Source organism: Manis pentadactyla, chromosome 11, assembly GCF_030020395.1.
Source record: "Manis pentadactyla isolate mManPen7 chromosome 11, mManPen7.hap1, whole genome shotgun sequence".
NCBI lineage: Eukaryota > Metazoa > Chordata > Mammalia > Pholidota > Manidae > Manis > Manis pentadactyla.
In genome coordinates, this window is record NC_080029.1 from 104098034 (window position 1) to 104125621 (window position 27588).

General features: G+C 34.3%; 2 protein-coding genes across 8 annotated transcripts in view; one reads left to right on the forward strand and one right to left on the reverse strand.

Moving 5' to 3' along the window:
- PIGB (phosphatidylinositol glycan anchor biosynthesis class B) overlaps positions 1 to 12567 on the forward strand; it is a 62399-nt gene extending 49832 nt beyond the window's left edge. For all 4 annotated transcript variants that reach the window (XM_057488824.1, XM_057488826.1, XM_057488825.1 and 1 more), the window contains 6 exons: positions 1097 to 1148; positions 2162 to 2373; positions 2991 to 3055; positions 9640 to 9853; positions 11709 to 11889; positions 12187 to 12567. In XM_057488824.1, coding sequence (XP_057344807.1) covers positions 1097 to 1148; positions 2162 to 2373; positions 2991 to 3055; positions 9640 to 9853; positions 11709 to 11889; positions 12187 to 12324 — 862 coding nt within the window. In that variant the 3' untranslated portion in view covers positions 12325 to 12567. The remainder of the gene's footprint in view (positions 1 to 1096; positions 1149 to 2161; positions 2374 to 2990; positions 3056 to 9639; positions 9854 to 11708; positions 11890 to 12186) is intronic.
- CCPG1 (cell cycle progression 1) overlaps positions 12538 to 27588 on the reverse strand; it is a 39828-nt gene continuing 24777 nt past the window's right edge. For 2 of the 4 annotated variants that reach the window (XM_036919401.2, XM_057488823.1), the window contains 5 exons: positions 26390 to 26485; positions 24383 to 24634; positions 19259 to 19380; positions 15512 to 16902; positions 12538 to 13326 (listed from right to left, as the gene is read on the reverse strand). In XM_036919401.2, coding sequence (XP_036775296.2) covers positions 13137 to 13326; positions 15512 to 16902; positions 19259 to 19380; positions 24383 to 24634; positions 26390 to 26485 — 2051 coding nt within the window. In that variant the 3' untranslated portion in view covers positions 12538 to 13136. The remainder of the gene's footprint in view (positions 13327 to 15511; positions 16903 to 19258; positions 19381 to 24382; positions 24635 to 26389; positions 26486 to 27588) is intronic. The other 2 variants (XM_057488822.1, XM_036919405.2) reach the window with 2 other exon arrangements.

The window sequence follows — 27588 nt, forward strand, 5'->3', positions numbered from 1 at the left end:
GAAATATATATATATATATATATATATATATATATATATATATAGGAGATGAAAGACATATAAAAGAATGTTCATAGCACTGTTCGCAGTAACTGAAAAAAAAAAGGGAAGCATACTATCAACTGAATAAATATACTGTGGTATATTTAGTGACTATATGGTACTGTAAATGAACGAACTACTGCAACATGCAAAAAACATGGTTAAATTTCACATAATGATTGAAGGAAACTGACACAAGTACATATAGTATGATTCCATTTTTGTGAAATTCAAAAAACGGTAAAACATCTATGCTATCATTAGTCAGGAGAGTGGTTACTTTCGAGAAGGGAGTGGATTGACTGGGTGGAGGGATAAGGGGGCCTTTTGAAGTGCTGCTAATGCTCTGTGTCCTGATTTATAACAGGACAGTTAAAATTGTGCTTATATAGTGATGATTTGTTGAGACCTTATAGTGTACTTCTCTGTTTGTGGTAGGCAGCCTCTGAGATGGCCCCACTGATCCCATCCTATTGATATTTATGCCTTTGTGTAATCCTCTTCCCTTGACCAGGGGGCTGGACATTTTGACTCAATTCTAACAAACAGAAGTATGGCAAAGGGATGTCACTTCCACAATTGGGTAAACACATTGGCTTCCATCTTGGGTGCCTGTCTCACTCTCCCTTGGCTGGCTACCCTGGAAGATACCAGTTACCCTGTCATGAGGGAGTCTTAAAGAGAGGGTCACGTGGGAGGCTGAGTGCTACCAGTAATCATGTGAGTGAGCTTGGAAGCAAGTCTCCCTCAGCAGCCCCCACTATTCAAACCTTAAGATGAAACTATAGCCTCAGCCAGCATCTTGACAATTCATGCGACCTTGACCCAGAACACTGCAGCAATAGATAATACAGTGTTCATTACTTTGAAAAAAGTTTGCTCAGTACAGCTTCTATCAATAAAATATTTTTCAAATGTTTAAATCCACTCAACTAGTAAAATTTTATAGCATTTTTCAAGTGGCTTTTGATACAGGGCACTTGCAAAGCTATATGCCAATACTTGATTTGCAGTAAGTTCAGAATGCTAATCACCCTTCTATTTTGTTTTTCAGATTTGTCACTCTGAGTTTCTCTCTGATAGTTGATCGTATTTTTTTTGGTCAAGTAAGTAAAAATGTGTTTATCTAACAGCTATTTTTAATTTAACCATTTATTACTAAATGACTTTTAAATCCCTGAATATTTGGGAATATATGCAAGTAATTTCTTTTAAATGTTATGGGGTACATTTAAGAAAACTCCTGGCATATGCTTTTCGTTCAATATGTTGTGCTTTCTATGTAATAAAATTGTGTGTCCAACAGAGTCTGTTTTAAGGCATCTTTGTCAGGTTTGTAATTAAGGTTAAATTTTTTAATGATTTTTATTTAACCTCAAATTTATCATTCAGAATTCAAATTAACCAGAATACTCTATTCTTTAAGCATTTGGTTTCACATTTTAATCTCATACTATTGGTAATGGCCTTTGGTTATTTTTAAGTTCCCGGATTTTAAGTCACTTTATGGGCTCTGAAATCAGACTGACACAGTTTGAGGCCTAGTGCCCTCATTATTAGTTATGTGACCTTAGGCAAGTAATGTCCTTCCTTGCCAGTTTCTTCATCTAAAAATACCTCTCTCATAAGGTTGAAAGATTGAGGTAATACATAAAATGCTTACAATAGTGCTTGGCACAACTAAGTACTGTTAGCAGCTATTATTGGTGTTTTTATCTGCTGTGTGCCATAATTCAAATTTTAACATTTTGAAGATTTATCTTAATAAATGTGTATTATTTTAAGATACTAGAGTAAAACTGTTAATATGGGTAACACACTCAAAAAAAAAAGTATTGAGAACTTTATCTCTAATTATATGAAACTTACATTGTCAAAATATGAACATTTATTCTTACTTTCTTGAATACCAGAAATCTATAGAGTTTTACAAATTAACAAAGAATACATTAATACTTAGAATATTTAAAAATATTATTTCATATGGTCATTAATCAAAATTATTCATATAAACTATTAGCTGGTTTTTGGGCTCCAATCCTAATTTAATGTCAATTCTGCCAAATATTCATACTTAGCACTAACACATTTCTATTTCTCTTTTCTTCAACTATGCCAGTGGACTCTGGTTCAATACAACTTTCTGAAATTTAATGTGCTGCAGAATTTGGGAACATTTTATGGTTCTCATCCATGGCATTGGTACTTCAGTCAAGGATTTCCAGTTGTCTTGGGTACTCACTTACCCTTCTTTATTCATGGCTGCTTTCTCGCCCCAAAGAAATACTGGATACTTTTGGTAACTGTACTGTGGACACTGCTAGTTTATAGGTAACATTTTATTTGTTCAAATAATTAACCTTTTTTAACATTACCAAGAAATTCAGTTAACTAGATTCTTGAAGATGTATTAACTCTTAAGGTTTGTAGTGGGGATTATTTAGAAGACAGAAAAGGTAGTAATGATACTGGTGTTCAGATAAAATGTATACTTCTGATACATATAGTTAGCTTAACACGGATTACATTTAATTTTTAAAAGTTGAACAGATTTCATTTGCTTTTAAAAGATAGAAACTACCTACATTTTAAGTATTAAAGGAACAAAAATATTTTTAAATGAATATGAATGCATCTGTATTCCAAAGTTGAGTAATATGACTTAACTTGGATTTCTAATAGAAATCTCTTTTTTAGCATGTAATTAATTATACTTTAGAATTTCACACTGACATCAAATGTTAGGATTACTTTTAACACATCGCCATCACCTTATAACTAAAAAAATAATGAGGCTGATTCCTGAGCATAATATTCAGTCTCAGTACTTAGAAAAACAGATCATGGTAATTATGATATAAATTATATAAATTTAAATACATTAATTTCTTAAACTATCATGTAATATGAGAAAATATTTTCTTTTAATATCTTTTTTTTTGTTACAGCATGTTGAGCCACAAAGAATTCAGGTTTATCTATCCAGTTTTACCATTTTGTATGGTGTTTAGTGGTAAGTAGTTTTGTTCAGTATAGAAAAAAATTTTACAGAAATAATGAAAAGACAATACATGCTCCTTTGATTCTAAAATATTATTTAATTTCAACTAGGCTAAATGAGAACTGTTTCTTAATTACAAATTAATTACTACAGAATTACTTTTTACACCCTAAATATCCTTTTTCCCATGTCTTAAAACATGAATCAAGAACAGAAGGATACAATATCTAAAGCAGCTTTTTGTGACTATGTTTCTGGCTATTGGAAATCTGACACTAAAATGGAACAGAATATGTCTATTTTAGAATAGCTAATGTAGGTTTATAGTTAAACTACAAAGTTTATTCCACAAATGAAAAACATTATTTTAGCTGTTGAAACTAGTTTTTAATGCTTTACGTACCTCTACTCCTTTAAGATTCACTGTAGTGCATATGCAGTTTTTAGTCACTCACACCTCTGATTGGGGCATTTTCTCCATTTTCTACTAGGTCTTTGCAATAATTTTTTTACATGTAACTTCTAAAATATCTTTCATAAACTCAGTTCTGGAAATACTAATTTTTACACTGGCTGGTTTGGAAAAATAATGAAAGTTATTAATTTAATTCAGAGTAAGTGACTGTTGGCTTCCTTCAAATATTAATCACTAAAAAGAAATCACTGGGCTGCAGAGGGAAGAAATGAGTAACTGGGGCTGGAGGCTGGGAAAAACTAAGGAAATAAATTTTTACTTAAAAAACACCCCTCCAACCCACTGACTTAAGCAGCTTTGATGGATCAAGTATGCTCACCTCCTACAAATTTCAGATATCTATGTCCTCTGTTGAGTTTAGACACAACATACACATTTATATACTTGATATATCTGAAGTACTGAAACCTAAGTTAATTTGTATCTTTATAATCATTACATATACAAATGCAGGTATATAAATAAATATGTAGGCATTTAATAGCTATGTGACAAGTCTAATAGTGGGCCCATTCACCAGAGCCAATCTGTTCATGAATCACTATTGAGATTTAAAAAAAAAAAGGTTTTATAACCACTTGAGTTGGGATTAGTTATACTTAACGTTTAGTTTCTGTGAACATTACCAGACTACCAGAGGACAAATACATGTACGTTGTTTCATTTGGTCAATTTAGGAACTTGATTTGGTTCCATTTTTATAATGTGGGCTTTTCCAGCATTTACCTCCGTGCCCTGTCTTTGTAAAGTATTTTAGAGAAAGACTGTGTTGTGGGAATCCTCACTCCCAGTCGAAAATATTAAATCTTTAAGTGGCAGGATCCTGATAACCCTGTGTTACCAGTCCCAAAGAATGAGATAAACTGCTGGTGAGGGTTGAAGAGATCCCCTTCAAATGGACAACAGTCAGCTTTTCCTCTCTCCTGTGTCCACTCCAGAAGGATCCCTAAAGGACTGAGACCTAGCAAAACCCGATACTCTCAGGATGTGGTTTTTACCTCTGAACACATAGACCTAAGGATCTTGAGTAAGCCAAAAGATTCTGATTCCTAACTTCTACTTCCACTGAATGAGAATTCTTTAAGGCCAACAGATTCCAATAGGATCAATTAGTGAACTCAGCTAGACAGTCTTCAGATATTTAGGAACTATGTCAGACAACAGTTCTCTTTGGAGTTCTTGGTGTTTTTAAATGGCCAGTTTGAGTCTTCTTTAACTACCTCAGATTTGTTTTACTATATTCTTGTGCGGCCTATTTTAACCTGATTTTTATCTGGTTACAATCAGGACAAGTAACAGAGGTTCAACTAAGGTGTCAACATTCAGCAATTACTTAGCATTACTTCAGCAATAGCACCTGTTTATACATGACAGATGTATTATTGACAATTGCTGTATAGCAAGCCACCTTAAAATTTTGTGGCTCAAAACTCCGTTTATTGTTATTTACAAGCCAGTAATTTAGCTGGGCAGTTCTTGTCCCCACTGAGCTCACTTATGCAAACTGGATTAGCTGCAGTTGGGGCCTACTCTATTGACCTCTTATGACTTCTCTTATGTTTGGGTTCAGCTAGCTGACTGTAGACCAAACTATCTTAAGTCTTCTAGTGCTCTCATTCTCCAGCAAGCTAACTGGGTTGTTGGTCACTTGGTGTAGGCTTGGTTCCAAGGGAGGGGGCAGAAATGCACAAGGCCCTTTAAGGCCCAAGCATGGAACTGGCACACTGTCACTTCCACCACATTCTTTTGGTCAGAGCAAGTCACAAAGCCAGGCCAGAGTGAAGAGATGGAAAATAAACTTCAGGCTCATGTAGGGACTGAACACAGAAAGAGGAATCATTACAGCCATTTTTTCAATCTACAGTAAGTACTCTTGTCTAATCTGAATTTCCCTGTCCTATCCAAAATAGGACCTAACTCTAGAGAACATACTTCTGTAACTGGCTCTGATCCTTAGTAAACTGTATGACCTTGTGCCTCAGTTTCCTTATCTATAAAAGAAAGGTACCATTGCTGAAGTAATGCTAAGTAATTACTGAATGTTGACACCTTAGTTGAACCTGTCACTTGTGCTGATTGTTTCCAGGACCTGCTACTCATTCTGGGTTGGGTATCTGCTTAACCTTTTTTTTTTTTTTACCACAGTGTCCAATGCAGTTTCTCCATATGCTAATCTTTTTATTAAATCTGCACATGAACATTGTTTCAAAAGTCATTCCATAAGGAGATTGTTTTAAACAACGGTTCCCCTGCCCTCCCTCCCATGTACCTCCTCAGAGGCAATCCTTACACTCTCAGATGGTTCTTTTGATACTTATCTCCCTCTCCAAATAAAATGCTAATAATGCCTTTAAAGATCTTTGTTTTTGGCATTATCTATTGACTTCTCACTATGGAAGATGAAAATACAGTTTAGTTAGCAAAGTAGCAACATGAAATTCTTCCTGATACCACCCTCTGTGCATGTGCACTACTCTCCTTGTAGTTTCTATGAGTTCAAAGTCTCTTCTCCCCAGGCCCATTCTCCTGTATATCCCATTCCAGAATTAAACCACCCTTTATTTTTCTCATGTAAAACTGAATTTAAGTTGACCTTAGCCTTCTCAAGAAGTACTTAAAAATGAAAGTATTTAATAACTTAGAAATAGCAGTAGTCAGTAGAACTTTGTAATTTTTCTTTCTTGGGTTTTTAGATTTTTAAAAAAATAGTTCTTGCCAAAACCTGGAGACATCTTTGCCACCCTTCAGTGTTTGATGGGATCACTAACGTACAGTCCCTGGACTTCCTCTCATTACTATGAACCTTACACATTGGTAAGAAGGAACTTATCAGTCACTGCTAAATAATACAGACTGCAACACTAAATATCCAAAATTTTAAGAGATTGTGTATATCAAGATAAGTAATATAGACTGATTGGGAGATATAGCTGAGAAAAGGAGCTAACTCATGAGGACCTTCTTAAATACTCAGGTTTTTAGATTTTATCCTGGAGAGTAGTCAGCTGGGACATAGTAAATGCAAGATGCTTTTTAACAGTTGTCTGATAATTTTATAAGAACTCAGTGCATTTATTGTAAAAATACTCTTGGTACCAAAAAAAGAAAAAAACCCAGTGTTAATCCTCTAATTAACTAGCCCTGTTCCTCAGAGAGAATTATCATTTTCTTATAAATTCTTCCAGAAATCTTCTCTATACTCTCTTTTAAGTATCCTTTTGTAGGCTCAGATAACAGGAACAAATTAAATGTTCTGGATATTATTTAGCATTGAGTGAGCAAGTACTACTACAGCAGTCCCCCCATTCTTATGGTTTCAGTTATCCCCCTAGCCCCGTCAACTCTGGTCCAGAGCCCATGATCCTCCTCCTGACCACTGGTAGTAGCCTAACACTGTTGTAGTGCCTGTCATTCACCTCACTTCATCAAGTAGGCATCTTATCATTTCACATCATCACAAGGGTCAGTACAGTAAAATAAGATACTTTGAGACCATTCACAATAACTTCTATTGCAGTACATGTTGTAATTGTCCTGCTTTTGGTATCTTACTGTGCCTAATTTATAAATCAAACTTTATCATAGGTGTGTATGGACAGGAAAACAGTACATATAGGGTTCAGTACTACCTGCAGTTTCAGGCATCTATTGGGGCTTTTAGGACTGCTGTAAGTGAAGTACTCTTTGGTAGATTCTTCTTTCTTGGGTTTTTCCCTTGGTGAGGGAGTGCATATTCTGACAGGTAGTCACCAGGATTCATACTAAGTCCTTGTTCTTGTGGAAACTCCATGAGGCTGAAAGTTATCTGTAAGTGGTTTATAGGACAGACAGAAAGCTTGTGTTCCCAAAATCTATAGTAACTGGGAAGTGGGGGGAGGGGGGTGTCTCGTATTTCAAATCAGGTAATACTCAACATTACATGGTAGTGACCATCCCTTTCTGAAGCTAGCTCATTGTAGGGTGGGTTCTTTCAGTGAGAACTACATCTCCAAGTTATCTGAATGAACAATTAAGTAGACTTACTGGATGGTAACTACTAGGACCTTAATTACTCCTTTTAAACACTTAAGCAACCATACTGTATGAAAACCATGGATTCTAGGCTTCTTTTGTGCCTCAATCTAGCACTGTAGCTGTGATGTACTTCCAAGTCTCCCTTTGGCAACTCACTTCTGAAATCTCTTTGGAAACTTAAATGTCAGATGATTTGAAAACCTTATCTTCAACTTGAGATTGTTCAAATGTTCCTTCTCTCCCCAGCATTTTCTTTATATTTATTGTTCCAAATATGGAGATAGTTCTGAAAGGACCCATCCTAAAATGAGCTAGCTTCAAAAAGTGAAAATCAACACAAAATAATATAAGCATTACCTAACTTTACTCTCCAGTGCTGAGGAAACTGGAAATACAAGCATTTTCTTCTAGCATTCTTACCCAGAATGTCATTTTTACAACATTCACCACCATGTATCCCAATTTTCTGTCACCCAAACCAATGTATCCCTAATGCCAACTTTCAATGAACATCTTGTGAATGAACTAATTGTTAGTGAGTGAACCACTTTACAAATGCTTATATTTACTGAACACTCCTGAGAGCAAGTTATCTTCTAGGGCCTTGCCAGAAAGACTTTAATGTAGATTTTTGTAATCTGAGTCCACTAGGTAGATTTCATTTTTACCCCCTACACAAGGAAACACTTCACTTTAAGGTTGTATTTGCTGGTCTGTTATGTCTGTGACTGGATTACTATAGATAGAACTTTTGTTCTGTTTCAGTTCTAAGAAAGTGAACTCTCTAACAGGTTCCTCATTTTACCACTTCAAACATACATTTAGACTTAAGTTTTAAATGTAGGCTGTTTTCTTGATCTACCTACATTTATTATCATAACACTTTTCAGAATGTTCTTTGGTTAATCTGAGCTATTTTAAGTAGTACTAAGTGAGACAGATCTGTGATATTCCAACTACTAAATGGAATGAACTGTAGGAAATACTATCTAAAATACTCATAGAGGAACAAAATTGAGCATCCTTAAGATTTCAGTGCTTTTTAGTGACTCAGCTAAGGTAGCTGGCAGCAGTCAGTTGATAGCTGACAGGTAACAGTCATGAAGAGAGAGCCTTAGCCCTAGTGGGAATTAAAGCTAAAATTTCAGGCAGGCCACACAGTGGATCCTGGACACCCAAATTCCAAAAGATATTTCGCTCTGTGGAGACAATTTATGTGGAATATGAACAAAATACCAAGGAATTTACTAATTAGCTCTTTTTCTGGTGGAAAGGCCTGTTCTTTTAAGGTATTTTCAAACATCCTAATGTGTTCATTATCAGTAAGTATTCCAGGGGAGCAGGACTATAGGAAGGTGCAGGAACTTATCCATTTCATTTACACTTCTGTTTGTTCTACTTGGCTTTTTGCAACATGCAAGAATTTTACAAATTAAAAAAGAAAAAGTTTACCATCTCCAAATTGCCCAACACTATAGTGAAAGAAAAAAGACAACAGCGCCTTTTCTTGTAGGGAGAGATCCAGGCCACCACTCACATATTAACCACTGAAAATCTCCTAGGAGCCCAGTAGTGCATTTTTCTAAGAGGATACTGCTATACTTCCTCCAGAATGACTGAAACTTCTATGTACACAATCCATTGCTAGTGCTTGGGAGATTAAATAGATAAATGGAAGATAAATGGAATAAAATTCCTATTTATTTGGCAACTACCGTGTGCCAGGATAGTAGGCACTGAACGTTTTTTTCCTAGTACTTGAAAAAGGTTCTGTTATCCCATTTGCAGATTGGGAAACTTATGCTCAGCAAAGTAAAGCAGATTGTGCCAGAGTTAGAACTTAAATGTGGGTCTGTTGGACTCCCTAGCCATAATCTTTCCACTATACCTCAATTCCTTTTTCTAGAAAAAGGTCAAAGACATGGATGACAATGGACAATGGTAGTGAACGGTCAGAGAGGTTACAAAGATGACCTACTTCTTCTTGTCATTACAGCTTGTGCTACTTCCCTGAAAGATGACAAATGTATCTGCAGTTAACATTGGCTTATCCATTATGAAAACAAGATTGCCAGTATTATGACTCAATGTGTCTGTTTTCATATAGGGTACTCACTACACCACATGAAAACTTGGAAGAAACCAGCTCTAAGTTTCCTGTTTTTTTCAAATATGCTCCTCGCCCTCTACACTGGTTTAGTTCATCAACGAGGCACTCTTGATGTCATGGCTTATATTCAAGAACTCTGTTACAAAAATCCCAGTACATCTTCAGCTTCAGTATTTGTAATGATGCCTTGCCATTCTACTCCTCACTATAGGTAATAAAAGTTGTTCCACCATATGCTGTTATCTGATTTAAATGGAGTATAAAATGTTCTATAGTTTGTTGGTGTTCTTAAAAGAAATTCAGTTATTATTGATCTTACTACAAATTTTTGTGATACATTTTCATTTTATACAATTTTGAATTAACCTCAGAACTCTGGATTCTAGTCCAGATTTACTACCGGACTGTTGGTCTTAAACCAGTCTGAGTATCAGTTGTCTTGCCTGTAAAAATTAGGGAATTCATTCAGATGATATTCTAATGCTTGAATTAAAGAGTTTCTGGGGAAAGTAATGCTAGAACTGCCTTTACTATGCAGGGTATTTAAAAAGACATCCATTTGACCCTATGCCTGTATTTTAGAAGGTTGTATTAGTTATCAGTTGCCCACTGAACAATGCAAGAGCAAAGAGCTTTCCTTGTGAAAACTCTGTACCTATTTAATTTAATCTGGCTTTAAATAATCTGAAGTTAATGTGCATGTTCAGTCAATTATCAAAGTTGGTATCATTTTAAGGTAACACTTTGGAATACTCTACTTCACTGAATCATTAATTCCAATCGGTAGTACACCATTTGGGAAATTAGAATTGCTTAGCAAAAGCCTCAGGTTAGATATAAGACCCCAAATTCAACCTGAGGTTCTCTGACTATATAAAAAAAGACTAGACTGAGTCCCCTATACAGAATTTTATTGTTGTTAACAACCATTTGATCAATAAATATGAGAGATGCCCTCTCAAAAAAAAAAAAAGTTAAACATAAGCTGATACCTACAGCCAGAAAATAAATAAATAAACAAACAAAACAGTGGGCACATTCCTGAAAAAAAAAAGACTAGAGCTGAGAGAGGAACATTTACTTTCCCTGAATGCTCACATTAGTGGTAACACTGCAAAGAACAGAAATTCTAGAGGTACCAAAGATGACTTCCATATATGATTGGTATAGTGGATGTCTTAGGCTTTGTATAGTTCACCAAATTTCCATCTGACATTTTTTCAAAATGCACAAATGGAACAAAACAAAGTGTAGTGCCTACTTTGGAATATAAAGCTGGAAGCTTTTTCTCAACTGCTTCTGCTTTCCTGTTGAAGCAAGACCTTCATCTCCAAAATTATAAGTCAAAGTATTAGGCCTTAGATAAATTTACTGTATTCATTTCACAGGAACCACACATTTATTTTTCCCAAGGCAATTACAAACATGGCTTTTTGCATGCCCCAAGTAACTGGCCTAAGTTGTCATAATTCATCAACCATCTTTTTTACATACACTGTAGTCTATGCTACAATAAAACCGTTACTTATTTGGATGTCACCAGTAGGCATATGTTGCTCTCTCTTACCAAGTCTTATATAAATATGTAACAACAAAAACAAAAAACCCAGGAAAAACTTATCATTTAAGGATGCAATCCATCCCTTTTAGAGCACAAAGGGAAGAGAGGAAGAATCTTTTCTGCTTCATGACCAGTTTTCTACCTTGCAAATAAGCCTATGGGGAATTACTCTTATGGACAAGTAACCTACCTGGTCCCAAAGGCCCTTACCTTCCTGGAAAAGGATCATTACAGCCCCCCAAGCTGCTGGCCTACTATCCTACGTTGAAATGGAGTTTCATGCTTTAGTTTAGACTTGTAGGTCATGCTGCTGTGCAAATACACGGTGTGACAATCACATTCTCCATCTTTGTGAAAACTGCACTGAAGGCTTTGCTCCCTCACCTTAATTAGAACCTGGTCTGTCATTTTGTTACATGAACATGATATAGCTTAAGAACAATTTGAAAACTTTCAGTATCTTTTTTAACTTCTTGTAACTATAATGGTAACTTTCTTTTCACAGCCATGTTCACTACCCACTTCCAATGAGATTTCTCCAGTGCCCCCCAAACCTGACTGGAAAAAGTCAGTACCTTGATGAAGCCGATATATTTTATCTAAGTCCCTTAAACTGGCTGTATAAAGAGTTTCAAAATGAGTCAACATTGCCTTCTCACTTGATCATCTTCAGCGTTTTGGAGGCGGTAAGGAAACAAGGGGAAACTCAGTATTTTTATTTCACTTTAGGTTTAGCAAACACTCAGGTAAAGAGACAACGTAACTTTTTTATGTCTCTTTCAACCTGTGTGTTTTGTAACTGGTCTTTTCCGTAATCAGAATCAGCCCCAGTTAACTATCAAGGTGTATGTTACTTATCATGAATTATTCTTTTATTAAGAAAAAGTTACAGAAGCACAAACCAGAATAGATCATTCTAAAATTTTGAAACAATACTCAGCAAAATGTAACCTTTATTTACTTAAACATTTTTTTGCTTCTAGGAAATAAGTGCTTTCCTAATTTCAAGCAACTATGAGAGAACCGCTGTGTTCTTCCACACTCATTTGCCAGAAGGTCGAACTGGGAGTCACATACATGTCTATGAACGGAAGTTAAAAGGGAAACTTGACAGAAGGTGAAAAATCTTGAGCTGTGTTTAGATCTTTCTCAGAGAAACAGATATTTGGTAAAGCTCGGTAGAAATATTCAGATGCTGCTTAAATACACTAGTCAACACTGGGTAAGATTCATGGAACTAGCAAAAAACCACTATGAATTGCTTTACCAAATATCATTACTGAGGAAATGCATGCAAAATATCACAAAGTATAAAATCATGTATTAACAAAATGCCAGATTTTAAATAAAGGCCTTTGGTTTTCCTTATGGTGTAGGTTTTATTGTTTCTTCCACAATATTCAGATGTGCAAGAAATTTCACAAGAGAACAAGTCAGCAAGCTCATAAGAAGACAGCAAATTCTTCACAAGTCAACGGGCTCTTGAACCCACAAAAAGACAAGAAGCAAATATAACATTATAAAATGTTAGAGATGAAATTTCATCACAAAGTACTTTATTCAGGCTCTACTGCAAATTTAACACAAATATCAGTGTTAATTACACTTTGTCATGTATGATTTGAGCTCATTTTAAGCTCACACACTGAAAGGAAGCCTCATCTCATGCACAATCTGTTGCATGCCTGGCTTCCTTAATAATAAAACTAGAGTTGATCACCTCCAGCGCCAAAAAAATTCAGCAAAGCTAAACTACAGGAAACTGCAGGTTAGTAAGCTTTTGCCTGATGCTTCTAATTAATAATATAAAGTCATCAAACTAATATTTAGAAATGATAAAAAGATATCCTGATAATTTCATCTTAGTTTCAATACAAACATTATAGAAGCATCCATATTTCTGTTACAGTTTTCTAATTTAAACGAATCGTGGTCAATATTTTGGATCAAAAGGTAATTGCCCCAATTCTATTTCGAGATTTGCCATGTGTCTTCCATTAGTGCGACCATATTTATGCCATTTACCTTCCCTTTTATAAGGTTGTGGCTGAGGGTGCTTCTGCTCTTGTTTTCGATGCCTGGAGTTTTCAATATTTACCATACGTTGCTTTTTATCTGGTCGACTGAAAGCAGTAAACACATTTTTCATCTATGTTAGGTTAAATTTATTTAAACAAGAAACAATTTTAATGTTTTTCTCCATTAATCTATTATTTGAACACTCTGAGAAAAGATGTTAAATCAATCTGAAATATAATCCTAGCATACCATACCAAAAAGATTCAGTGAGTATTATACTTTTAGCTTACAGAAGGAAAAACAGACCAACATAACTGTACTGGCAAAAAAAGGAGACACTTAACAAGATAAACAGAAATGTGGCAATAAAATAATGAGATGTGCTTCCATTATTTTTCTTTTCCTGTAAAAATCAATCTCTCCCTATTGGCTTCTTTTCTCAGCAGAGATTTGTACACATCTCTTAGAAACAAAGAAAAGCCTCTTTTTTTTCCTCTTACAGCTAAGGTTCATAAGGACTGCTTTCCTCAATTTCTACAATCAGCCTTCTACCACTACTTCACTGAAACAGTCTATAATGCGATCCAAACTCACCAAATTTCCCAACCAAAATATCTGGTCTTTTTTCTTTTTTTAAAGCATTTGACACACTTACACATACTCCTTTACTTGAGATGATCTTTGGATTCAAGATGTCACTCTTGGCTTGTCATTCTCAGTCTTCTTTCCCTACAGCCCCTTAAATGTTGGTATTCCCTAGGAGTCTGATAAATACCTCCAGCCTAGACACACACACATCTAGTGAAAGAGTCATATAACTAATGGCCAGTAATTCTCTCCACTTGGATATCAATAAGTACCACCAAACACGATCCTCATTGACAATTCCGAAACCTTCTGGTATTCCTTACCTTAGTGTTACCACTATCCACCTAGTAACCCAACCCAAAAATGTGGAAGTTACTGTTACTTTCTACTTCTTTTTCACGAGAAATACCACCAATTTTACCTACTATGTATTGTTCAAATCTGTCTCCTTTCTACTCCTACTATTATCCTGGTTCAGATATTCATCAGCTCATGTGTGTATTGTTTCAAAGACCAACTTCTAGCTTCACCTTGTCCAACCAATCTTCCAGGCTGCTCCCAGTGATCCAAAATGTGACAAAGCAATACCTTTAGCAAAAAATGGGGTCCTCCATGATCTATTTCTTTCTTCACCACATACTCCAGCACTACCTGGTGTCCTTAAAGTACCATGTCTTCAGAACTCCAAATCTGTGTAAATGTCCTACCCTACCTGCAAGGCAAATTCCCATTCTTCAAAAGCCAGTTTGAAAAACAAATTGAGTTCAAAGGCCATCTCACTCATGAAGCCTTCCCAAACATCTCCACACCATATACAATATGCTTCTGTGCCTCCACTTCATTTCTTTTACTGACCTAACTCTCCAAAAGCTTGTGAGCTCATTGACAGCAAGAATTTTGTTTCCCTCAGGGAAGCCTCACAGTGCTTTGCTCATTTAGGCACTAGAGATTTGTTTAATGACTAAAGACACTAGAATCCATCTCATTATTTTATAGACACATTATACTTATTTAAAAAGATATATATAACTCTCAAAAGATAAAAAATAAAGCTAATATTTGAAGATGAGGCAAGTTTCATTTACAGAATGTAAAGCTGATAAGCAATGGATACAAAGTTATTTTAATTTCTGTATAAAGCACACACATAAAACTTATTGCTTGCTAAGTTTGCCTTTTCATGCCTCTACCTTTACAACAATAATTCTGTAACTGTATTAAATATCAGTTTAGTTGGTAAATGGAATAGACAAATGGAAATAAACAAGACATCCAAATTGTTATATATGGGTTCTTATTTCAGAGTGAAATTGGTATTGCTTCTAGCTTCCCAAAGTGAGTAAATAAATAAAAGACTAAGGAAAACAATTTCCCTTAAGTTGATTATCTTTACATGTACATTATAATGAAAAGAAATGGGCTGAAATAGGAATTATAGCTCCTTAATTGATTTTTAAGGTAGAAATTAAAACATTTGCTCAAGTCAAACTGATTATATGAAATTTTCAATATGTACAAGCTACTAAAAGTTACATCTATCTAAATTTTCTGGAAATTCAAGTACTTTTAAAAATAATTTTTTAAAAATAAAAAGTACTTTACAAATAGTAACATTCCAAGAAACTTATCAAATGATATAAGTGCTATTCAATCTATAAATGTTAAAAACTATTATAATAACATGGTGCTATGTAAACCGACCTGGGTCCATATGGAGGGGAATAAGTGTGACCAAAGAAGTGTCTATATATATATCCATCCAACTTCTCAAACACTCCACCATTATCTACTTGATATTCCTTCATGTCTTTAAGATAATCTTTAACATCATTAACAAAGTCAGTGAAGAGCTTCTGATCATGTATAAAAACACCATTTAGGAAAAATGTATTGATGAATTGATCAAGTTCTTTCCAATGATGAAAACTATCCAGTTTTTCTAATAAGTATCTTTCAATTAACTGTCTGAATTCATCTATCCTTACAGGATTAAACACTTTATTATTAAAAAGGTTAATGGATTCTTGTTGAGCACATTCAAATACACCAGAACAAGCCTTTCTGAAGGAATTATAATTTTCACTACAGTCATGCTCAGCACTGCATTTTGGTGAATTCGTGTTTTTTCTAAATTCTTTAAAGTGAATTGGCTTTTCTTTCCTTCCCTCTCTATGCACAGTAGGGCCTCTACTATTCTGGTTTTGTGTACGTGCTTTATATTCACTAAAAACTGCTGGCTTTTTAGCTGCTCCTCCTTTTGTAGCACCAAATCTTTTATTGCCCTTTTCATCAAAGATATTCTTGGTAATATCTTTGAAATTCCTGAAAGTGGATTTAACTGAATCTGAGAATTTTTTCAGATTTTCTTTCACAGCTTCTTTAGCCTGTTTAATCTTTTCTTTATGATGCCTCACAAACTCCTTGGTAGAATTCTTCATGGCATCAAATGTTTCCTTAACTGAACCCAAAAATGTTTCCTTTGACTTATTTTTAGCTCTGTGGTTTCCTCTGCTCCCTTTCTTTTTCCCATCAGTTTGTTTTCCATTTTGATCTTTTGCTTCAATATACAGTCTTTCCCACAAATCAGAACGTTGCTGTTCAAAGGTTAGCTTCTGCTCCAGCTCTGTGAGTCTTTCCCGTAAGATTTCTATTTCCTTTTTTTCAGTCAATATGTTGGGAGAATCTGGGTCACCATATGACTGATGAGAGCTTAACTGCTGGAGTTCCACTCTTAATGCCACAGTTATTAGTCGTTCTCTCTCCAGTTCCTTTCTTAGCATCTTTGCTTCTGCCAATAGAGTCTCCCTTTGATTAAGGAAGCTGTGTGTTTTCAGCTTTTCTTCTTCCAAATGCTCCTTAAGTTTCTGATTTTCTGTAACTAACTCAGTACTTGTTCCTTTATCTTCCAATATCCTAATCTGTTCTCTTACTTTCCTTAACTCTTCCTGTAATGATGATAAGGCTTTTTCTTCCTTCTCCAGAGATATTCTTAAATACTGATTTTCTGTATTAAGGGTCTTTTTCTGAGTTTCAAAGGATGTCTTCTCTGCTTTGGTAAGGGCCCAACACCTTGCAAGGTTTTCCTTCAATGACTAAATTTTTTGACAAAGAAGGAAAAAAAAGTGCTTTAAAAGCTGAATTTACATCTTTAAGGCAGAACAAATACTCCAAAAAATTTTAGTGTCTATTTCTGCAGACTATCCTTTACGTAGTATTTTGAATGTATAAAAAAATGGAAAATACAAGATTCATATGCAAGAAAACACTCATCAGAGATCTACAAAATAAGAACACAGCATGCTGGAAAAATTTAAAAACAGGAAAAAAAGAGCTTAGTTTATCCCTAATAAGATTTTAAAAATAAGAGACATGGGGAATTGATTAGTGTTTTCATTATCATACAAAAGCCTTACTGGTTTCTAGGCCCACTTATAAGTCAGGAGAAAAAGAGACAAGACTTCTATCTTTTGACTACAGGACTCCAATCTCCCCTGAAAAGGCTTGTAGAGAGAATTAAGGCAGGACTAAAGGCTTCTCTGATCCTTGAGTAAAGGAGATTATCTTTTTTAAAGAGTAAAATTAAAGCTAGAGATGACATCAAGCTTCCAAAAATTCATTGCACTCTTTGAGGGAAAAAAATTTCAATAATCTTAGTCCTATTTGAAAAATCTTAGTCCTATGTAAATTAATATCTCTAGGTTAAGTTCAGATAAGTCATACAAATTCTCCTAGCACTTGTGGACAGACTGAGTCTTGGTAACATTTATAACTAATTTCTCCAATTTAAAATCTTTAGAAAGAGACTGTAATCAGATTAGCAGTGTAACTCTGAAGTCAGCACTCTTAACAAAAATAAATCATGTTTCATCATGTTTATAGAATTTTGCTACAGTTCAAGGTAGCATTGAATGATATGATTTTTCTTTCGACATATGTATTAGTAACAAACTTTCACCAAGACAGCAAGAAACTAAAGCAGTATGTTTAAACAGGTTAATGGTTATGGCATTATCTAGTTAAAATATCTTATGTATAAATCAGCAAAAACTTTAACTGTGCTTAATTTACCATAGATATTGTTATCCCATTTGAATCAGACCAGAAAGAGACCTAATTTACAGAAATAGGCCAAAAAAAAAAAAAATCTCTCTTTACTGTCTGGTTCATCAATTCTCAGTGAACAACTTAAATTTTAGAATTTCATTAAAGTCATTTCATTTGCTCACCCCGTATGAGAAAAAACAAGTTTTGTCTACCCACAGAAGTAGAACAGACTGATGTAGCATTATCTTTAAACACAAGAGCACAAGGGATCACAGGGTGATTGGCAGGTACATCATTCTGTACCCAGTAAACTCCATAATCTTGAATTAAGTGACTGATTAGCAGATTCTGGCAAGGCCTTCCATGAAGATCTTTAAAATCCAAACCATATTTAAAAGCTAGAGACAAGCTATCTGCAAGAACTGATTCAATAAGGATCTATGCAGGGCAGGTTTCCTAAAAGTCAACATCATCCCATGGAACTAAAAACCATGGTAGTTAAGAAGAAAAAGGTTACTCTTTTTATCCTCCGATCAAGGTAGGGAAAAATCTACACTATTTACAATGAACTTCAGGAGTCCTTCCCTGAAAAAAATTATTCAGATATGAAGGGGATTCTCTCTTCTAAAGAAATATTATAACCCTAAAAGGATACATATCTAAAATATTATAACCCTAAAAGGATACATATCTAAAATGCCATAACCATCTGGGGGAATGGGAGGAAAAAGGAGCAGTTTACTTTTCTATCCTGAGTTTACCTATAATCCCTACACCTTTCCTAAAGAACTAGACATGAGCCCAGCTAAAGTTAGGTGACTGAACAGAATGAACAACACAATCCTGTTGGAGCTAGGTGAGTTTCAGGAAAAGTATTAACATGCTCTCTCTTCCTTCAGAACTAAGAATAATCCATAGAAAAAGGACTGGCTGATTATTTCCCTTGATCAAGGGACGATCTTACAGAAAATATAAACTCTCCTTCTCTTTCTCTCACTGACTGAAAATGTTTTGCTCATCTCTGTAAGAATGAATGTTAATAATAATAATGTTTTACATGTATCAATTAAAAATAAAGTTAATTATAATATAGTGATTAGGAACAATTAACTTTGGAATCAGACAAATGGAATTAAGTTCAGATCTGCCAACTGCTAGCCTTGGAAAAGTTACTTTAGTTTTGTGAATCTCTTTCCTATCTATAAAATGACATTAATGTGCTTAATTTGCAGTGAGAAAGAAGAAATAATGTATGTGAGGTAATAGTGACTAGGACACAGTAAGTACTCAACGAACAATTACCATTGTTATTACTGATTTACTAATCTGCACTGTAGTTATCTGAATGGCACAATACCTATTGGCTAACAATTATATTTTATAAAACTTGTTAGTACTACACACCTTATAATCTATAAACGACTCTTGTTCCTGTTGACATTGAAGAAGATAATCCTTCATATCATTCAATTCATCTTCATGTATTTTTCTGACTAACTGCTGACGCTTCTGAATCTGAATTGTGCCTAAAAATGAAAATTTGTATTAGGAATATATATAACAAGTATTATAATCACCAACTTTTCAAACACATACTAAAACATTTAATCTGCATATATTTACTATATCTGGATAGGACCATTCTCCTCAAAGTATCAGCATTTTGCAGATCTACAGAAATTCTGATTACATAAAGAATAAAAAGTAAAATCTCATGGAGTCATTCATAGAATGGTGGTGGATGGATGTTCATCTTAATATAAAATCAGGCTAAATAAGTTAATATGTTTTTATTTTATTTAGCATACACCCAGAGACATGTAAGTAGTTCACTATCCTTCTGACAGAACAAGCCAGCCCACAATACCCTAACAAAGAACAATTTATGTAGTGTTTTATCTTACTATATTGAAGGCACTCAAGTTTGTTGTTTATGAGGAAATATTTAAGGTATATGAAATGTTGCATTCCCCCATTTCGCAGAGAAAGAAACAACCATTTACAGGAGTCTATTTATAGGTTAAAAGTCAATGAGGGAAAATAAAACTATTTTTTTTCTCACTGTATTTTGCCTAAGTGATCTAACACAAGCCCAAAAAGGATGGCAAGAAAAATAACTGGCTAACTTTGATTACCACCATTCCAAAGCCAAATCTTTTAAGAATCCTGCATTGGTCAGGTCTGTATTGGAGTACCACCATCCTTATCCCAGCATGATAAAAGGCATGTTAAACCAAATAGTATTCCCTGGATTTCCACCCTACAAATCAAAATGTTAGAATCTGTCAAGACATGCAATTCACATGCTGCTACATGCTTCATGCATGAGAAAAAAAAACCAACACAAAATAAAAAATTAGGCAAAATGCATTTGGCAACCTTAACATTACATGTACTGAGTGGTGGAGCTTTATGTAAAGACATCACAGGATTTTATAATGGAAGACTGTAATGACAGTTTACTAGTTCTTCCCTTACTGCTAAAAAAAAATTAATTTTTAATTTCTACAATACATCTTGAAAAACACAAAAGAGAAAACTTCTGCCAAATAACAGACCACTGTTACCAGTTGACAGCTATGATATTGTTACAATTCACTTCCTATCTTTAAATTTTCCTATTTATAATAGCACAGCAAATTTGTTTCAATATTACTCAAAATTTTCAGTATTACTAAGATTTTTTAAAAAGTTGAAATAAATTCATCTGTAGTTCCCAGAGAAACAGAAAACCTCTAACTTTCTTTTCAAACTGCAAATAGGATGTATTCCTTTACCCCCTGGAAAATAATCTAAAACTACATATTGAGATCTGAATTCACAGTACTATTATGTAGCATATGTTTGATAACATTTTAACATGGGCTCTATCAATCTCACTATTGGGGTTTTTCTCTCCCTACATCAACAGCTGCCTAACTACAAAGCATTACTGCCCAAGGCATAATTTTTGGCCTTCTATTCATGTCTACAAATCTGCCTATCTTAATCACATCAACCCACTGTCGGTTTTCACCACTGTAAGACTGCTCTGACTTCTCTCCTAGAGGTAAGGTCCCAATCTCACCAGAACTTCCAGCTAACTGGAAGTTAGCTGCCTGTTGGACAAAATTTGGGGGAGTCTTCATAAAAAAGAATCAAATTTAAACACCTGCCCTAAACTATTCTAGAACAAAGTTCAGTAAAAACTAAACTGTACTAAGCATTAAACCATCTATTTACCATCTAGCAACACCCATAACTCCAAAAGTAAAGCAGCTAACACATTTTCTGGAATTAAAAAAATTAACCACTAATATCTCAAGTATCCTGGACTCCAAATATTATTTAACATTACTACTTCAGTATTCTGTATTTCACAAACTTTCTCTCCATCACTACTACCACTATCATTGTCAAGACCCTGAACACTGGATATTAGGATTGCAAAACCTCCAGCTGATTGTTCTAATTTTTTCTATACCATTCCTTCTTCCACTTTTCCTCTTAAATTACTACTGTTAGCTCACTCCATAAATCAAACTCTCCTACCCAGGTTCCAAGATGTTTTACAATGTAACAGCATCTCACATGTTCCAACATAAATTTCATTGTTTCTAAATACAAAGAATAACTTCTGCTACTGTCCAGTCAGTCTTCTCACTGTTCCCAAACCCATCAAGTTTACTTTCAGGTCTTCAGCTTCTCCACTGCTGGGATGCTCCGCTTTCATTCTGCCAAGCATAAGCATAACAACACCAGACTCATCACATCCTACCACCTCCAGGATGACTCAGTAAGCACAGCTTCTGAACTGCAATTCTTATCTGTGCCATGTAATTTAGCATCTAGTTATATTTTCTTATATTGTCTGTTGAAGAGCAGGGCAGTCTGTCAATACTTGAAAAGCAATTCTATGATAAAACCTAATCAACTGAATTCCACTGATGATTTAGAATATGGATAGTCTACAAGTAAAAACTGAAGAAAATAAAGGAGCTTCATACGTGAAGACTTTTTTTAAACCTTTTGAAGCATCTTTAGAACCTGCAGCAGTACCACACAGTCCTGCTAATTTTCTCTTCCTTCCAGGACAGATCTGACATTCCAAATTTATATGGAGCCAAGGCTGGTCAATGTTCTGAATGATTTACTTAATAGTATGTTTTTGTTAAATGACTGTAAAGCAAATGACTGATTATGGAGTACAACGACTGACTTCATGATACACTGGAAATTCAAACTGGCTCTGAAATCAACTCAAAAGAGTTCACTAAGGTGTTGCAGTCAGTACCAGAATTAAGAAAAAAAATGTGATATCCTTTAAACAGTGACTTGAGAAGCTAACAGTCATTCAAGTAAATTTTTGTATGTTCACTGAACTTGAACCTCATTACCACATAGACCTATTTCAGACACAGGTTTTTCATATTCTGAAAAGATAACTTGAAAAAGTATAGGAAAATGTCATATTAAACATAATCCATTAAAAGTACATTTTACAAGTAACTAAAATCCTAAATAAAAGGGCAGTAATTTCTCAGTTTTGAAAGCACTCCTCTCTGAATTTATCTTCCTCTAAGTACTTAAAGATTGTGCAATTGGTGGGGTTTCAATGTACTTTGGATTGACATTAAACCACGACCCAATTAATTTTTTTAGTAAGAAAAAAGATTAAGAGAAGACCTTCTCCTTTGTTACCTTCATGTTTACCTGTGGGGAAAAAAACCATGCTCAAAAAACATATTTATACATTTGCTCCAACTAGCTAATAAATGTTAAATACATATTTCAAGTCACATCTCATTAGAACAAACTTCAAGGAAGGATATGAATTACAGTATCTCAGTATTAAATTCAAGTAGGCATCCACCAGGAGTCTAGATACTTATTTTTATTAATATAAAGTTAAATACAAGAAGAAACCCATTTTTCTGACTCTGACTTTAAACAAGTATATTAAGTTTATTCTAATATTATACTATGTTGAGTAATGTATCCTTCCCACAAATAAACACAGGGTACACATATTCTTTAATGTTTGTATAAGGAACACATTGTTGGAAGGAATGAACAAAACTGGAATATTCAGAAAATTGAACTATGGATTATGCAGGCAAAACACCTAAAGGTAGTTAATATGGGGCAAACTGAACTCTGTGAAGTTGACTGGATTTAAACATTTGTTTAAGTTTTCCCCCCAAATTCTAATACAGCTAAGAGTGTGAATGTTCAGTTCTCAGATATTCTCATCTTTGTACAAATATACATGTTAAACAAGACTCAATGGTTAGACTCCCAAATGAAAAATAACACCACATGGAGTCCTTCCTCTTTTAACCCAAGAGACTTTTAACGTCTTTGCATTAAGGAGATAGAGTCAATGTACAGAAACACTAACAAGGATAACAGTGACCAAAGTAGAACACTAAACTATAAAACAGTTTTCTACCTTTATCTTGTATCTACCTACCACTTCAGCATTTTATTAAAAAAAATAATAATAAAGAGAGAAATGTGGTATCCACATATAAATCAAGTATAAAAATCAAATGAGTATTCATATTTGAACTGACTGTTTATAGTTCATAATGCATGAGCAAAACCGAAGGTTTCTGTGATGGCTGCCCTTGTACTGTTCACCATGTAAGAACTTATTCACTATGTAAGAATTTGTTCTCCATGTAAGAACTTGTTTGTTATGCTTCAGAAGATTGGAGACTGACGAAAATTAGGCTTGGGGTGGATTAATGATTGTGCATTGAGCATTGACTCCCCTATACAGAATTTTATTGTTGTTAACAACCATTTGATCAATAAATATGAGAGATGCCCTCACAAAAAAAAAAAAAAGTACACACTTCCAATGGTAAAATAATAAGTAACTGGGATGTAATGAATATAGTCAAGATATTGTAACAGCTTGGTATGGTGATAGCTGGTACCTAGAATTGTCATGTATATAAATGTTGAATCACTATGTTGTACACCTGAAACTAATGTAATGTAATACTTCAATAAAAAATAATTATCTACAAAAAAAAAACTATAAAACAAATGAATTTTCAAAGCACATGAGCCACAGAACAGTAACAAATGTCACAAAATATAATGCTTACATGAAACGTGAAGGTAGCAGTAATGAGCGTTAATTATTGTGACATTTCAAATGCAACTACTTCAACTGGGATTTAAATAATCCTAATAAAAATCACAGTTGTTAAAACTAGTTTGTGATTCTAAATTAAAATGATTTGCCTCATGGTAATTTCAGATTTTTAATCTTATAATCTTTAAAAAAAAACATAGATATGCTATTAATCCTTACAGTTCTTAAGTAAATACTTCCTAATTTTAATGAAAACAGTTTTGTGAGATAGGAAGCAATATCCCCATTTTCCTCATGAGAAAACTGAGGCTCAAAGAGGTTGCAAGCTTTCCAAAGTCATATACTTAATGATAACACTGAAAACGGATCCTAGAATTCCTCACCCTAATGCCTCTCCATTGGCCCATCAGTTTATGTATAACAAATTTTCAAATACTTACCGTAAAAATGTCCAAATCCCATGCTGATTGCAATCACCAAAGCAAGTATAACACATTTATTGAGACCACTACTGAACTGACGTTTACACAACTCCTTAGAGGGTTCAATTTCTTGTTCAGTGAGTAACCGTTCTTCAGATTCTGAACTAGAAACGGTCTTCTTCCTACCACGGCGTCGTCTAAAGGTAGGACTGGGCTGATGACTAGTTTCATCACTACTTGATTCATCGTCGCTAGGCTGAGATGAAAATACTATTTAAAGAAAAATGTAGATAAATATTAAACATTTTGAAAAGCTTTGCTAGTAAATATGATTTAGAATAATCACCACCCCTACATGCCTTTTTATGTAAGACAGCCAAAAAACAAAAAACAACACCAAGACTCAAGTTTTCAAGTTTATCAACACAAAGCCAAAACATAAAGGATTTCAACTGTGATACACAAGAATCTGTTGACCATATTCTGTGCTTTTGAAGGTCCATCTATTTTCTTAAAAAACTTCTCTTATAGTTACACCATTAGAACGAACATTCTCATAGCCTGTTCAACTTTGCTATTAGAGCCATAAGCAAATACTATTCCTGGAAGGAAGAAACCCCTCTCTCTATTCATTCAATTTCAAATAGAGGTAATTTAAGCTCAACTATTTAAAGAACACAGGGAAGTATACAAGGAGTTCCTGTGACTTAACAAAATACAGTAACTACCAAGTTTCCTTAGATGTATCTGGACCCTACTTTCATTTCCATTCCATGAGTCCACAATCAAGGTTCAAAGCACTATCATTTAACACAGGTTTCCAGAAGTCAGATGAGTCCTTCCCTTCGACTGCCACTCTTACTAGAAGGTTATTAATTTTACCCTCTAGTAAATATGTCAGCATGAGGAAGTGACACAACAGCTATCTCCGATATTAAGGACTAGTCTGGCGCTGCTCCTTTATGAAAGAATAGTAAAGAACAACAAATTGAAAAAAAAAATTCCACAAGAAATCTCAAGTCTTGGATATTTCCACTGAAGAAAACCAATTTCAGTTTTCTATATATAATTTGTTAACACTGCTTCATGTGTCAATGACCTGTACCTTGACACAGATGATTAGATGACTCAGTACCAATTTCCACAGGCCAGTTAGAAGGGAAAAAACAAACAAAAACACACTAAAAGTAAGGATAAACTGTCAACTTGAATTTGCTACAAAGAGCTCCAAACAACATTCATGCTTCTAAAAAGCAAAACAGTTCTTCAGAACACAGGATATCCATGCCACAGGAAAGCTGGTAACTTAGATCAGGCAATACGTTTTCAAGCTGGATCACACTGGATTCAGTTAACTTTCACACTGTATCAACAAACGCAAAGACAAAAGGCACTACTGAATGAATATTTCTAATATTTAGTGATACAGATGCACTGAGATCTTTTGTTCATGACCCTTATGCCCATCATGTTTATCTGGTTATTCTTGATCACTAGGTTTTTCCAAGATGCCGTCGCCTCAGCAGTGAGGTTACATTTCTTGGACAAAGAGAAAGAAAGGAAGACTTAAACAAAGCATTACATAATACAAAGGCATTCATGACCATAGTTGGGAGTATTTAACTCAGATTTTCTGACAGTATTAAGATGGGTAAGTATAAAAAATCATTTCTCAAAATTCTATAAATAAATTTAATTCTAAATATATTGCCTTCATTATAACAAATCAGCCTAACCCATATTAATAAATTCACATTCTTACCTAATGCTTCCATCTTTTTTAACCCATATATATGATAATTTTGATTTTTAAACTTCCTTTAAAGCTTTATTTGGCCTATAATCCAAGATGCAGGCAATGCAAAGGCATGCAATAAGCTTAGCCAGCTTTATTACAAGATCAATTTTAAACACCTGTTTAGAGTATCAGAGATGACAACAGATATCTTTACAGCACTAAGTAAATAGTAAATGTGACTAGGCACATTCAGCTCTAGAAAAGCTGATCAGATTTAGTCACACCACCTTGGAAAGCGAGTTGGCTAGGAACATGGTGTTTCAGTTGATCATCCCATCCCCTTATGCATTCAGGAATCTTCCACAGCTTCTCCCACCACCTTTCTTTTGTGAATAAACAGGAAAAAAGATGTATAAAGCTTTATTATAAAGAATAAAAAGGAAAAGAGAATTGAAAATACTTATTTTAATTATCACTTAACATTGTTATTTGTGCTCCATCAAGATCTAACAATCATGCCTTTTTAAAAAACATATATAGCACACAAATTTTCACCAACTTCCAACTTTGTTTTATTGAGGGAGGAGAGGGTCTTAAGGAGGCAGTGCATAGTGTTCCTAAATCGACAAAAAGTATATTGCTACAAGAATCCAATTTGTAAGAAGAAAATAAACTTGAAATCCTACAAGATGGAGAAATGGAGAGGAAAATTCAAAATAACTAAGCAGCAGAATCTGGGAAATTAACATACCATGAAAAATATGGGGTAAGAGAAAGAGAACAAAAACTCTTGGCAATTGATCTATGTATAGTATTTTCAACACAGTCCAAATGTCATTTTTGATTATTTTTAAATATTTTCTTTATTGAAGTAATTAATTCCTTTGAGAGGAATAGCAATGGATAAAATTACACCTAAGGAAATATTTTTCGCAACTGAATCTGTAAAATTCCCAAGAAATCCAAGTTCAAAAAGGAGATAAATAAAGTTTTGTAGCATCGATTTCTTAAATGTCTGCTTTGACCCTTCTGCAATACTCCTGGATCAATCTTACTACCATTCCTGGTCCATGAATATTTGCAAATAAAACCAGCACCTCTTGTCTTTAATAAAAAAACAAACAGAAGGAAGAAGACTACTTGAATACAGCACAAATCCTTGATTTAAATAAAATCTGGTGAACAAAAAGGATTCTAAGATCAATTACATTAGCCCCTTCATAAACAAAGGTGTAATGTACACTATTCCGGCAAAGGCTCAAGTTTCTCTACAACCACTAAGAATGCCAGAAGAGTATTTAACTACTTGAATAGAGTGTTTTCAAACTTTTATTTACAGGCAAACTACTGACATACTAACGGAAAATAACTCATCACTAAATGAGATAGCTAAAAATCTCTATTTGACATTTTATTAGCTTAAACTGCAATAACAAATACTCCATTGTCTGATTCCAGCAAATGTAAAAAAAGAATGATGAAATCT